The sequence below is a fragment of the Anolis carolinensis genome, unplaced genomic scaffold (genome assembly GCF_035594765.1).
Source record: "Anolis carolinensis isolate JA03-04 unplaced genomic scaffold, rAnoCar3.1.pri scaffold_12, whole genome shotgun sequence".
NCBI lineage: Eukaryota > Metazoa > Chordata > Lepidosauria > Squamata > Dactyloidae > Anolis > Anolis carolinensis.
This window is the reverse complement of record NW_026943823.1, coordinates 9999103-10012525: the sequence shown is the minus strand read 5'-3', so window position 1 is coordinate 10012525 and position 13423 is coordinate 9999103. Positions and strand designations below refer to the sequence as shown.

Genomic DNA, 13423 nt, shown 5'->3' with positions numbered 1-13423 from the left:
GCAATAAGGACAAACATTTACGTAATTATGATGCCAGTGTTTCTTCAGTGCACACAATGTTAATTAGGGCAAAAATGATTTTTTTAAAGAGCTATTTCATTTAAAGTACGCAGCAGGAACCGGCAGACGCATTCATAATCCAAGGCCAAGATTGTTTTGTCTCCGTGCCTCTTCAAGGAGGCAATTTCCATTTCCCATTAAATAAATAAAATGGGATGTAGAAAGGCAGGAGCCGGCAAATCGGATACTTGTTGACCCAACTCAAGGATGGATGATTCAAAGAGGAAAAGTTTCAGGACAAGGTACCACACCCTTGGGGACACCACTCTGTTCATGACATGCACCCCAATATCCCACCAATGAAAATGAGGATTTCTGTGAATTGGTGGATACAAAGAAGAGTTATGGATTCCTGACTCAAGGCTGAGAATCTGTAACTGGATTTCTCAGGACTTCCATCAAAAGACGTACCTTATTTCATAAATACTTGCTTTCTGTTTCCTTTCTTTGTGTCAGAAGCCCAGCTATTCCCTTAGAGAACCTAAATCTGCTCAGAAAATCCGACAGAGCTTCAATGATAAAACCGGACCTCAGAAAGCATCCATCTCAGCCTACAGTTTGGTTTTTCAACTTTTGACATTGAGCATAAGAAGGAACATAAGGCCCCTAGCGCTCGATACCAAATGTTTTTCTTTCTGCCTTAATGGATCTATGATTGACTGCAACACCCATTTAAAAGAAGTGGCAAAGCAAAGCTCTCCGAAGGGCAAGCGAGCCGTTGAAACGCATCGACCTCCCTTCTCATTGTATGCATTGTGCAAAGATGAACGTGGGCCGTAGATGAAATCTCTTTCAACAGTAGATAAAACAAGGTTACGTGCTTCTTCGGGGATGCAAATATGGGGAAAGGCACAACCCACGTTTAGCTTGTTAACACTTCACCTTTGCAGGACTGCCAGAATTGTGGAGATATTGTTTCTACAAGAGGTAGAAAACTGGAATTCAGTACAGTCAAGAGTGCGAGTCAGGGCATAAGAATACCGAGGGATCAGAGCTGTCTCAAATCATTTTGTAGCTTGAGGTAAAGGAGAAGATAGCATTTTCTCCATTCCATGTATAAAAATCAAGAGAATTGGCAGATGAATTGAAGTTCAGCAGAGGTGAAGAGAGAATGTTCTCCACTGGACCAAAGGCTAAGTAAGGAGTAGTTTATGGGTGAAGAACCTATGGTGTGACCATAGTTTACATAGAATTGGTGGGTACAGAAAAGAGTCATGGATTCCTGACTCGAGGCTGAGTCCACCATAGCTTTTTCCACAAGAAAAGGCAAAGGTTGGGAAGTTCAGAAGTTGACTGAGAACATCCCAGGCTTTCAGATTTTAGGGAGGATACAGAGGAGGCAAGGAGGGGGACAGGACCTTCTGGAGAGTCTACGGCAGCTATTCCAAAGCAATCTACAACAGGGCCAGGAGAAAGCTCTAATAAGCATGGGTCCACACTATGAGGGATGCACCTCTTTTAAGGTAAGAACAAACAATTTTGTCAGCCAAAATTCAACAGTTTCCCAAGACTATACAGTCAGCCTATCACATTTATGGATTTGACTCCTGCAGATTTGTTTATTCACAAACTGGATTAAAATGTTCTCTCTAAGAATCTCTAGGTCAGTGGTTCTCAGCCTGGAGTCCCCAGATGTTTTTGGCCTTCAACTCCTAGAAATATGAACATCCGGTAAACTGGTTGGGATTTCTGGGAGTTGTAGGCCAAAAACATCTGGGGACCCCAGGTTGAGAACCATTGCTCTAGGTCCCCCATCGTGATTCTAATTATCAACTTTTGTAGAAGTTGATCATAGGTTCATGCCAGAGCAGTGGTTCTCAACCTGTAGGTCCCCAGATGTTTTGGCCTTCAACTCCCAGAAATCCTAACAGCTGGTAAACTGGCTGGGATTCTGGGAGTTGTAGGCCAAAACATTTGAGGATCCACAGGTTGAGAACCACTGCTCTAGAGATCCCTAGCAAGAACATCTCTTTAGGAATTTCTAGGTCCTCCAGAAAGTTGACTCTATGAAGGAGAACCTAGAAATTCCTAGAGGTGTTATCTCATGATACCTCCCCCCCCCCCATCTTATCATTTACAGATTTTCATTTTTGTGAGGATTCTGTGCCCCTAATACCCAGTGAATGTGGAGGGCTGACTACACAATTCAGGATGTATTCTATCCAAAAATGTGTGCTTCTTCTACAGAAAACTTCACTTTTCTGTGCAGAAAAAGTATTTCTGGACTTCCAAATGTCATAGAACTATATTTCCCATCATCTTTAGCCACCATAGTCAATAGTGAGTGCCTCTCCTGAAAACCTGAAAAAATCCACCCTACATCATGGAAGTAGAAAACAACTAGGCAATAAATGGGTTGTATAGAAAGTAAGTTAGTGGCACTTCATTTCCATTTCGAATGAGAATTGAGTTAGATCCTGGTTTAACTTCTTCCACTGAATTCATAAGGATCCTAGTCCAACTAGCTAGGCCTGGATCTAACTTAGCATCTTTGGGTTGGACCCAGGCTTAATTCTCCAAGGAAGAGACTTACAGAAATCAATGCCGTTTTACGTTCCATTTGATTTTGATGGATCTCTAAAATCAGCTTTGTCCTAAATGCAGCTGAGTTTCAGCTTTAAATCCAACCATCTGAAAAGAGATGTGTTCTTTTTGGAAGACTGAACAGTAGCTGGAGCATATATACGTATTTGGTTTTGGTTAAAATATTAATTGCACTGAGATTTTGTTTGTATCATCTCTTTCCTATACAATGAACAGATGATACGGTTCAGAAATGTTCTAAAGTCTGTGTGTGATGTGGCAAACTCTTCACAATTTCCACAAAGACAGTATTTCCAAAAGACAAAACATCTCAGGCAAAGTTGCTAGAAGTTTGAAAATAAAGGGAGACAAAAAGACGAGAAATATTTTTCAAAATTACCTTTCCGAATCTCCAGCGATGGTGTCTCCTGCCCTCTGCAAGAAGGAAGAAAAAGAGAAAGAAGAAGTGATGTTTTCACACTTTGAGAGGAGGAGGAAGAAGAAAAAGAGTTCTCTGACATGACTAAAGCTATCTTATCTGTAAGGGGAAAAAAGGGTCACAGAAACAACACAAGTCAGCAGGTTGCTCCTTCTAACGGGAAGGAAACTGAAAAACTGCACTTGGTTTGAAGAGAGGTTTTGCAAGAGGCGTTAAAAACAAAACTCTGATTTTGCAATGCGGCGTGTACAGAGATGGGGTGACTGGTTTCCCTTTTGCCTTTTAAGAGAAGGATGAGTCTGGAGGTCTGTTGGAGTGGAGAAAGAAAATGTTTGAATGCTTTAAACTGCATCAGAAATAAGACAGATCAACCTAGGGGCGCTTCCAGACAGCACCAAATCGTGCGTTTTAGTCAGGAGCATAAAACCCCAGCACCTGAGAAGATCTGTTGGTACGGGGATTTCTGCCACCATCGTCTACCCTTGCTGCTTTGTCCTGGGATTTTGCAGCCCCCAAAGACGTGAATATGTGAATCATTGTATAAGTTCTGTTCCTGGGTTATAGAGACTGCATGGCCATCTGTGCAAACCAGTTTGGCTGTGTACGTGCCTGGGAACTATGGGGTGATGTTCCTGGGTTATACATGTCTGTTCCTCATTGCTTTTGTCTTAAAAACATGGGGAAAGTTGATTACATGGCAAAGCCTTTGTTTGTGTGCCACAAACTTCATGAAAGGTGTGGAGGATGAAGTTTCTTTTTCCAGGATAAAGTTTTGGCCCTCTAGTCAACTGTTGCCATGTTAGGATACAACCAATTAGGAACCGACATATATAACCCGGGAACAAACCAACATAAAAATTCCCGTATTTTCTGAGTGTAGGGACATACAGAGATTCGAATATACGCATTTTCTAGCCAGAATCGGGATATTCCACACCTGAAAATCTCGCAATTTTTGCTGTTTGTAGCAATCCCATGTTTTCAGGGGACAGCGTTTGGACACCCTCCATTTTGATGCAGGAGCTCCTGGAATAAAAGTACTGTCTGGATGGGTCATAGGAATGTCCAGACATATGTGCTTTTTGCTTTGGAGTCACCCATGGAGCAGCAAGGAAGAAAAGGCTCACCTCTATTGTCCAGCATCATGGGTTGTTATTTTTCCTCTTTTTAAATCAAAAACTCCCCTCTTCTGTCAAGTTTATTTATTTACTGGCATTTTATGCCACCCTTTACCTCCATGGTGAAGATTTAAGGTGACTCATGGTCACCTCCAATTACAAAAACGGCTTTTATGCAAGAGGTTCATGAGGTGGAAAGTGTTGCCGGTTTGCTGAGACCCAGGAGACAGCATCCTGGAAAGAAGAGAATATGAGCCACCATTTGAGATGTGTCTGAAGAGAGCAAAAGGGTTGGTGATGGAAGGGTGAGCTATTTGTTTATTTCATCTATATCCTACCTTTATCCTACAATAAATTCAAAGCTGGGTTTTTTGTTTTTTTTGCTTCTTGTCATGTTCAGCACACATGAAAATGGTGTAGCTTCTGAAGCCAGTCAAACAGCTTGAAGCCCTAGACAGACATGCTCTAAAATTGTTATACCATTTGTCTATTTGCAAACACTCCTCAAATGTGTGAACAGTTTCCGCAATGGGAACTCTGGAACCATGGAAAGTCAGTTGTTGGCAGACACAACAGGGACTTTGGTCTCCCCCAACGGGTTTGTGTATGTAGTGGCTGTTGCAATTAATTCATTATTTTAAAGAAGCATATGGCTGCTAAATACATTCACAGAACCGTTGTGCCCAGTCCTAGAAACGATTTCATAATGATGCAAGGGAGTCTCAGCTCTTCGTCACTGTTGTGAAAAGACAGTTGGAGCTGGGGTTGTCTACACTAATAAAAAACCCCATACTCGCTGAGCCACCGTGGGCTTGTATATAAATAAAGTATATTATTGTTATTATTATTAATACAACATTCAAGGAATTAATAGTTTCCTGAATTCTCACAGAAACCATTATGAAACGAAATACTTAAGGATGACTTAAGACAAGGATGACTTAAAGTGAAATAGTGGTCCTCACTATAGTACTCTGTATTTGCTTGTCAGTTTGAAAGATAACATGATTGACATTGGATGCAAAAAGATTACTTTTGTCATGACAAGAAGGGATTTCCATGAAGTGCTGACAGTCGGGCATTGCAACCTGATCTTATAGGATTATCTGCCACTATCTCTTAGCAACACAGTGAAATAAAAATAATCTTGTACTGTAACCTTTTATCTGACTCAGACATTAGCCTGATTTGCAGTATTTTGCCAATCAAATATGACACTAAAAGGTAGCCTCTTCTTTTTCAAAAAGACAAAGTTACACTTTAAAGAAGAAACTAGTTGATTTAATTTACACCTCATGTCATTTGCAACACAGGGCTCAAAGTATTAAAACAAATACATTAAAATGAATACATGAAAATATTTAAAAACCAATTCATTAACCCAAGGCTGGATGCTCTGGCCAATTATTTTCATCTACCTGGGTTCTTTGAGTCATTGCGAACCATCTCCTTCTATCAAGAGGCTCTTGACATCTTGCATATTTCAAAATTAACCTTTGTTTTAAAGCCAACTACCCTCAAATTGGTTTCCTGAGAAAGCAATGCATTAAAGAAGTGCCTTCTAGTACTTATAAAAATGAACCTTTTCTGTCTCATTTGTTAGTGTTATGGGAAAATACCTTGATATCAGATGCAATAGCACCATAACTCTGTCCAAAAGATAGAAAAGTTATTTTTGGACAGCAGCTCCTAGAATTCCTTAGTTCCCATGGTCAGTGCCCATGCTGGTTTGGGAATCTTGATGTTGAGCTCCAAAAAAGCAACATCTACATTCGGATAAGATTTTCCAGGGGAAGGAACTCAGAATTAACTCACCCAAGATGAACCACCATCATAATTTAGGACTAATAGATCTAGGAAATCCATAATCTCAATTGAGACCTGAATGAATGCTCGAATCTCATTCTGAAGTCCTGTTAAAAGAGTATTCTAGGAAACAAGGAAATTGCTCCATTTTGTAAATTGGATCTTATTATTGTGTACTAGGGTTGTGCTTTCGGGGTAAACCTTGATCCATTTCATGTCCCAGCTTTTGGTGGGGGCCCCAATAATCTTTTGGTAACCTCCCAAAATCAGGAGGGCAGATATCTTTTCTATCAGCCCATTATGACCTGTTTTCTATCTCACCCAGGCTCCTCTTCCCAGCACACTTTAAGGAGGCTTCTTACCTGTTGTTTCTATTGTAGAGTAAGAGGTGCTTGGCTGCAGGTACTGGCAGGCATGCGTGAGCTTTCTGGGCCTGCACTTCATACCACACACCCATTCTCATTGGAAAGAAATTGTGTATGTGGGGCGTGCAGGCCCAGAAAGTGCATGTGCCTGCAAGTGCCTGCAGCCGAGCACCTCTTACTCTAGAGTAAGAAGCGCTCAGCTTCAGGTACTGGCAGGTACTTTTTGGGCCTGGATGTCATGTTGAGCGTTCGTGTTGAGCTGATTTTCATGCAGGGAGGGGGATCCCTGTTTCGTGCTCCCGAACAAACAAAAGAAATTAGAGAAACGAATTCTGCACACAACTCTATTATGTACCTTCAAGCCCTTACCCTAAACCAACCCTATTATGGAGTTTTCAAGCAGGTTTTTTTTTTCGTGTCAGGAGCGACTTGCACCAAGTCGCTTCTGGAGTGAGAGAATTGGCCGTCTGCAAGGACGTTGCCCAGGGGACATTGCCCGGATGTTTTGATGTTTTTATCATCCTTGTGGGAGGCTTCTCTCATGTCCCCGCATGGAGCTGGAGCTGATAGAGGGAGCTCATCCGTGCTCTCCCCGGGTGGGATTCGAACCTGGCAGCTTTCAGATCAGCAACCCAACCTTCGAGTCACAAGACTTTAATCCACTACACCACCGCAGGCTCCTTCAAGCAGTGAATCAAACCTTGGTCTCTAGAGTCATGTCCAACACTCAGACCGTCACAGCATGCTGGCAATCTACACCAGATTATTGTCTTCACTGCCCTCGAGTGATTCCAAGCAACGAATAGGTCTGAAGCCAACCATTCACACACTTAGGGACAGTTTAAATATTTCTGACAGCTGCTGCAACCATCATCATCACCAAGAAAGACACTTGTTTGATGCCATGGATGCTTCATGTAAGAATTTATGAAACTGTATCTATTTAAACTAGGTGTTGAGCAACATCATTAATCTTCCTACTTTCAGCTTTACCTTGGTAAGTTTGAAGAATTCCTTCTGGGAGCTCTTCTGCTATGGCTCTACCAGCCTCCATTTTTCTTAATTGTTCTCCTTGTCATGGCGATAATGCATTTCAGAGGACGGAGGCAACCGTCCAGTCTCCTCTCAAGAGCAAAATGTGCCTAGAATATGTTTCTCATCAGTGAAGTCTTATCGGACAAGCTTTATGGACCTTGTCATTACCTTTGCTTATAATTCAACAGACTTTCCAATCCAAACCACTTGTAACCGATTCCAAATTATTTGCATGTGAATTATTGTTTGACCCATCAAGGTCACTGACTTGTTTGAAAGTCCTTCTCCTTCTCTCTCCAAGAAGGTGCATTGCCTTTGTGGCTGAAAAACTCCTTAGGAATTAGAGTTTCCATAATTCCAAAATTACTTAACAGCAAACAATGACAACAATGTAAACGTCAGTAAGAAAGGAAGAAGACCACATTACACACTGGCCAACACACATTTTGGTGCCTCAAACGTTAGAGCTATTTCTGGGTAAATTTGACATGCTGATTCCAAAAATGGCACCAATTCCCTCCTATCAGCTCTAGTTTTTGATATACAGAACATATCTACTGGCCACCATCTGCTCGCCCATATCTAAGAAACTAGAGCTAATGTGGTCTATCCAATGCAATTTTCTGAATCACTGTCCCAAACAACCCCAGAACAGGTCTAAAAACCAAGATGCCAAACTTTTTTTTGGGCTGTGCTGGATTGATTATATCAAAGAAGCCAGGGCTGACCTGAGTCTTCTATACCCAAGCAGGGCTATTGTTGACCAAGGCTTATGGAGTTTTCTCATTTGGAGGGTCACTGTAAATTGAAGCTGTCTTGGCAGCATATCACAACAAAAAAACCGGGAAGCACCTCATTATTTCCTGTACTGCAAGGACAAATCCATTGCTCAGGGTATTACCAACTGGCAACCTTCCAACTTGAGAAAGAGCCAGGCCAAGTGGATGACGGTAAAGCTGGCTATTAGATTTCACAGCAAGACAGACAAAGCATGAGGCTTCTCCTTTCAATGTGACTCCCAGCAAATCCAGTTGCACATCGGTGGCATAAATGCTCCCTTCACAACAACAGTGCGTCCTTGCCTGGGGAAGGGAAGACATTTCACTGTCTCTCCAGTGATTACACTAATGCACGCTGACAAGCTGTACTCCGGCTCGTGAATATTAAATTCTACGGCAATGGGTAGAATCGGATGGAAGAAGAATAAGAAGAGAATGAGGACAAGGAAGAATAAGAAGATCTTTTAAAAAATAAAAATCTGATACTCTGACCAGTTTTAAGAATTCAAGGTTTTTAAGGGAAATGCTGTTTTAATTGTCCTGTTTTAATTGCATTTAGTCAATTCATTTCCAACTGCATTTCATTATTTTTAAGTGCGAGAAAGGATGCATCCAACCCTTTTCTAGCAGATGGATGCACTGCAAGGATGTAATCTACAGAGAGCTTACAAGGATCCCTGGAGGTCTCTGAAGATCATAGATTCATAGTTACCTGTTGCAATGTATCCATGTACATGTAAACAATTGAGTGCATCTCTGCTCACCTCTGCTCTTTTGCAGCACAAAAAATGCCCATGTTAGAGGAGCAACTTCACTGCTTAGAAGTATGGGAGATGTAGCTATGGAGATGCAGCTATAGGATAAACGTAGCTTAGTTTTCCACTGCAGTCCTTATCAAAATGACCCAAGAAGGGAGACAACGTTGATACTATTTTGAGAAGGATTGCAGAAGGAAAGTGAGGTATCTGAGATGATGCAGACCAGTGCATATGAAAGGGAAAAATTGCCCATCTGGCCAGCATATTGTTGGTCAACATTGCTTTAAAACAGTGTTTCCAACCTGTGGTCCGTAGACTACCAGTGGTCCCCAAGAACTAAAATATGGTCTGCTGCCTCACTGTTACTACACCGTTGTAACAAGAGACCGGTCTCGCAAAACCCTTTTATAGTGCTGAGGCAACGATAACAAGCCTTCTGACTGCTGCTTCTCCTCCTCCTCCTCCCCCAAGCGGAGCCATTCCATCTGGCACCTGGAAATGGGGGTGCCTTGGTGTCTTCGTTTTTAAGTCTGTTCCTGGGGTTATTTGGGGTGCTGATTCAAAAAATGGCATTAGATAGACCACATCAGCTCTAGATGATTAAATATTATTTATTTATTTATTTATAGTATTTATATTCCGCCCTTCTCACCCCGAAGGGGACTCAGGGCGGATTACAATGAACACATATATGGCAAACATTCAATGCCAACAGACAAACAACATATATAGACAGACACAGAGGCATTTAACATTTTTTTCCGATTTCGGCCACAGGGGGAGCTGTTGCTTCACTGTCCACTGGTGGCTGTACTTCCTCATTCCTTTCCTCGTGTTTTGCTGGCAGTTTTTATGATGTTGTAAATTAATTAAATTAGCCTCCCGAATAAAGCGTACCTAAATTTCCCTACTTGACAGCTGCAACTATCTTTCGGGGCTGCATAGGTCAACAGCAAGCCGGGCTATTTAATGGTCGGGGGCTTAACCCGACCTGGGCTTCGAACTCATGACCTCTCGGTCAGTAGTGATTTATTGCAGCTGGTTACTAGCCAGCTGCGCCACAGCCCGGCAAGCAGATGACGACTACTGGATGGCATATGTTCTGTATCAGAAACTAGAGCTGATGTGGTCTATCCAATGCAATTTTCTGAATCAGTGCCCCAGATAACCAAACCAAATCTAAAGTTGACCAAATACTGATTTGTGACCCTTTTGGTACTAATGTTGGAGAGTGGTCCCTGGTCAAAGTGGTCCCCGATGAAGTGGTCCCTAGTCAAAAAAAGCTTGGGAATCACTATCTTCAAAGAAAGAGATTCTTGTGCTGCCACCAAAAGGAAAGTCATCACTTCTAGTTTCCTTCCATCCCTGATACAGAAAGACAAAGCTTCTTCAGACCCAACCCTTTTGTTTCAAAGGTCACCCGGAAAACGTAAGTAATGGTGACTGGAAACTTGTCGTTAAACCATTATAGTATTAAAATATGAATGAAGCTCACCCATCTTCTTCTCAAACTGAAAGGGGACAGAGAGCAGGCACATTCCAGAAAAAAGAGCTGCTCCATTAGTCCTCCCTCTGCCCTGTCACTGGCTGATAATTTATTCATATTTCAGGGAGAAATAATTATCTTCTCATCAGCCTCGCCATTCTCACGTTATTAGTTTAAGACGTTGAAAAATGTGGTTCATTTGGCTCCTATATCTGTCTCCCTTGCCCTTGCTAATTGGAGAAGCAGCTTCCTTTATTAGAAGTAATTTCCTATTGGTCTGTGAAGAGGAAGACATCTTCTCCCTGCAACTCCAATTTCTGTGCTCCATGTTTGACAAACTCAGTGAAGCTTGGAGCCTGAAAGTGCCATTGAACTCAATGATACTGACTTCTCAGTAGACCCATAGGAATGTACTGTAATGAGGTCAGTACAGCTGGCTCTAATTGGTACCTTTCTTGGTTAGTTTCAACACAGGAAGTGAATTATACCCTGCGTAGTGATAGCTGACAAGTGTTGATCAGCACCACTATTTAATGAAAAACTCCATCTTCTCCTAGACAGCTAAATTAACATTTTCTACAGGAAAACTAGGTTACACATCTGGAAATGCTTTAATGGGTGCTACCGAGACTTCAATATAACTCAAGACAAAAATACAAGGGGTCACTTTTGTTTTTTTTTTGGCTCTGAATAAATCAATGCATACCTCAAATTTCTTTAAAATGATTTAAAGAAGTGTGGTGGAAGCGCCTTCCTTGGAAGCTTTTAAACAGAAGCTGGATGGCCATCTGTCAGGGCAGCTTTGATTCTGCTTTTTCTGCATGGTGGAGGTTGGACTAGATGGCCCTTGGGGGTCTCTTCCAATTCTATTATTTTGTAATTCAATGATTCTATGTTCAAGATGAAGGCTGGGGATGTTTTTACACTTAATGGTGAATGAAACAAAGTAAATGACAATTTGCAAAAAGTTTCACATGACGGAGAATATTACAATATAATTTGTGTCTGAAACGCTGCATCAGGCGTGTAACTATGCTCTGTTTCATAATTGCAAAATCCATCTGAAAATTCTTTCAAAACTCATCTGAAAATTCAGGTAGCTGTATCTAGGGGCAGAGTTCCTAAGAACTGGCAAATGGCCAAAAAAGGATGAGGCATCCAGATTCCTCCCAGCAGCATAACAAGCAAAATCAGGGCCTCTTTGGGTCCTATTGCAATTCAATGCACCACTAGTAGGAGGGGATGGATGTCTTCTCCGTCAACACCCTGTTCAACCACAGAACTATGTCTCTTCATACGTCAGTCAGGGATCTAAGGTCACATTGTGCTCATTTGCAGTCATGGCAATGGTTCTATGGTCATCAGTGTGAATACTTAAGCAGTTACAGGACATTAGCATGAAATTGGAGCATAAGATGTGCCTGATGACATCATACTACTTCAGAAAATAGCAAAGACTTGAAATGGTTACAGAAGAGAGTCAGGAAAGAAAATGCAGACAGGTTTACAGTTAAAAAGTAAAAAATAATGACTGCAGATGATCTACATAACCTTAAGATAATGAAATGGTTCAAGATTAGAATGGAGGCTATAGTTTAAAAATTAAAAATGAAAGATCTAGGCAAGATCCTGAAGCGTCAAGCTATATCATTGAATACAAAATTTAAGTTTGTCCAATATGCCATCCTATTTCCCATTTCTATTAGGCTTGTGCATTTCAAGTAAGCTGCTATCTGTTTCTGCTTGCCTGATACTGGAAGCCCCCCATATCTGTTTTCTAGCACCTCTGAAAACGGGCATGCTGACGAATGGGCGTTTTCATTCCACATCCGAAAAAAATGGTTCTTTTCGGTCCATTGGTGGCAATGGGGAACTTTGCATGCTCCCAAAAAGCAAAAGAGGAGCTGAGATCAGCTCCCGCTTGCTTTCAAGTTGGGTGGGTTTTCGTACTGGGAGGGCCCTTCCCATTACGTGCTTCTGAAGGTACCAAAGGTACAAAAGGAAACAGAGGTACTGAAGGAAAACAGATCTACGCACAAGTCTAATTTCTATGTATGGTTGTGAAAGCTGGACATTGAAAGAAAGGGAAGGGAGTCAACATACTTGAAACGTGCTGCTGGAAAACAGTTATAGACCAATAAATGGCTCCAAGAATGGATAAAGGCTGAAAATATTCCTAGAAGCCAAGATGGTTAAACAAAGGCTGTCATATTTTGGCCATATTATGGGAAGACAGAACTCACTAAAAAGACAATAATGCTTGGTAAGGTAGAAGTACTAGAAGGCAGTAGCAAAAAAGAGAAAGACCACATTCCAGCTGGATAGTTTCAATCAAAAAACCACATTGCCGAATCTGCAAAACTTGAGCAAGATTGTTGAAGATACATTGACCTGAAGGACTCTCATTCATGGGATCATCATAAGTCAAAGTCAACTTGGTGGATGTTAACAACAACAGCTTCTGCATTTCTCTCTATTTTCCTCTTTCAACTTTTACAGTGAAATCATAACATGGGGTAGTTTTACCATTAAAGCATTTCCTATCTTTATCACGGAACTTCATTAAATCAGTCGCCTCATCTTTCACAGGGGTGAGATTGAAGCTTAGCTCTAATTTATTTAGGCAATGAGCTTCATGAGGTTAAATACACCTTTTGATATCAGATCTGAGCAGAGGCGTTTGATCTGCAAATCGCAGGCGGCCCCAGCTTCTGTTTGCAGGTAATTGTACTAAAGTGAGCGCAGTCCTGGCCAATAGAAACCTGCCTTGGGAGATTAGAAGATCAAGGAGAGTCACGTCCGATTTCAAGCCTGTTCTTATCTCCTATCTTTTGCATCTCAGACAGTGAAGGGCTGCGTGATTCTCTTACAGGAGCACAGGCTCAAACCCTTTTGTTTATCACACAAAAGGAAAGCGTTGTGGGAATTACAAATCATATCTGACAACATAATTTCGACTCCTCTGCTGAGAAATAGCCAATTGCTTGCGACAACTGGTATCTATGGGATTTCCATTTCTCCAGCACCCCTTAACTCACCAGTGCCTGCTTTAGG

General features: G+C 41.6%; 1 protein-coding gene across 4 annotated transcripts in view; it reads right to left on the bottom strand.

Annotated features, from left to right (window-relative positions):
- The window catches only part of LOC100566500 (connector enhancer of kinase suppressor of ras 2), a 296823-nt gene that overhangs the window by 64077 nt on the left and 219323 nt on the right, over window positions 1-13423 (bottom strand). For all 4 annotated transcript variants that reach the window (XM_062963810.1, XM_016995043.2, XM_016995041.2 and 1 more), the window contains exon 14: window positions 2984-3018. In XM_062963810.1, coding sequence (XP_062819880.1) covers window positions 2984-3018 — 35 coding nt within the window. The remainder of the gene's footprint in view (window positions 1-2983; window positions 3019-13423) is intronic.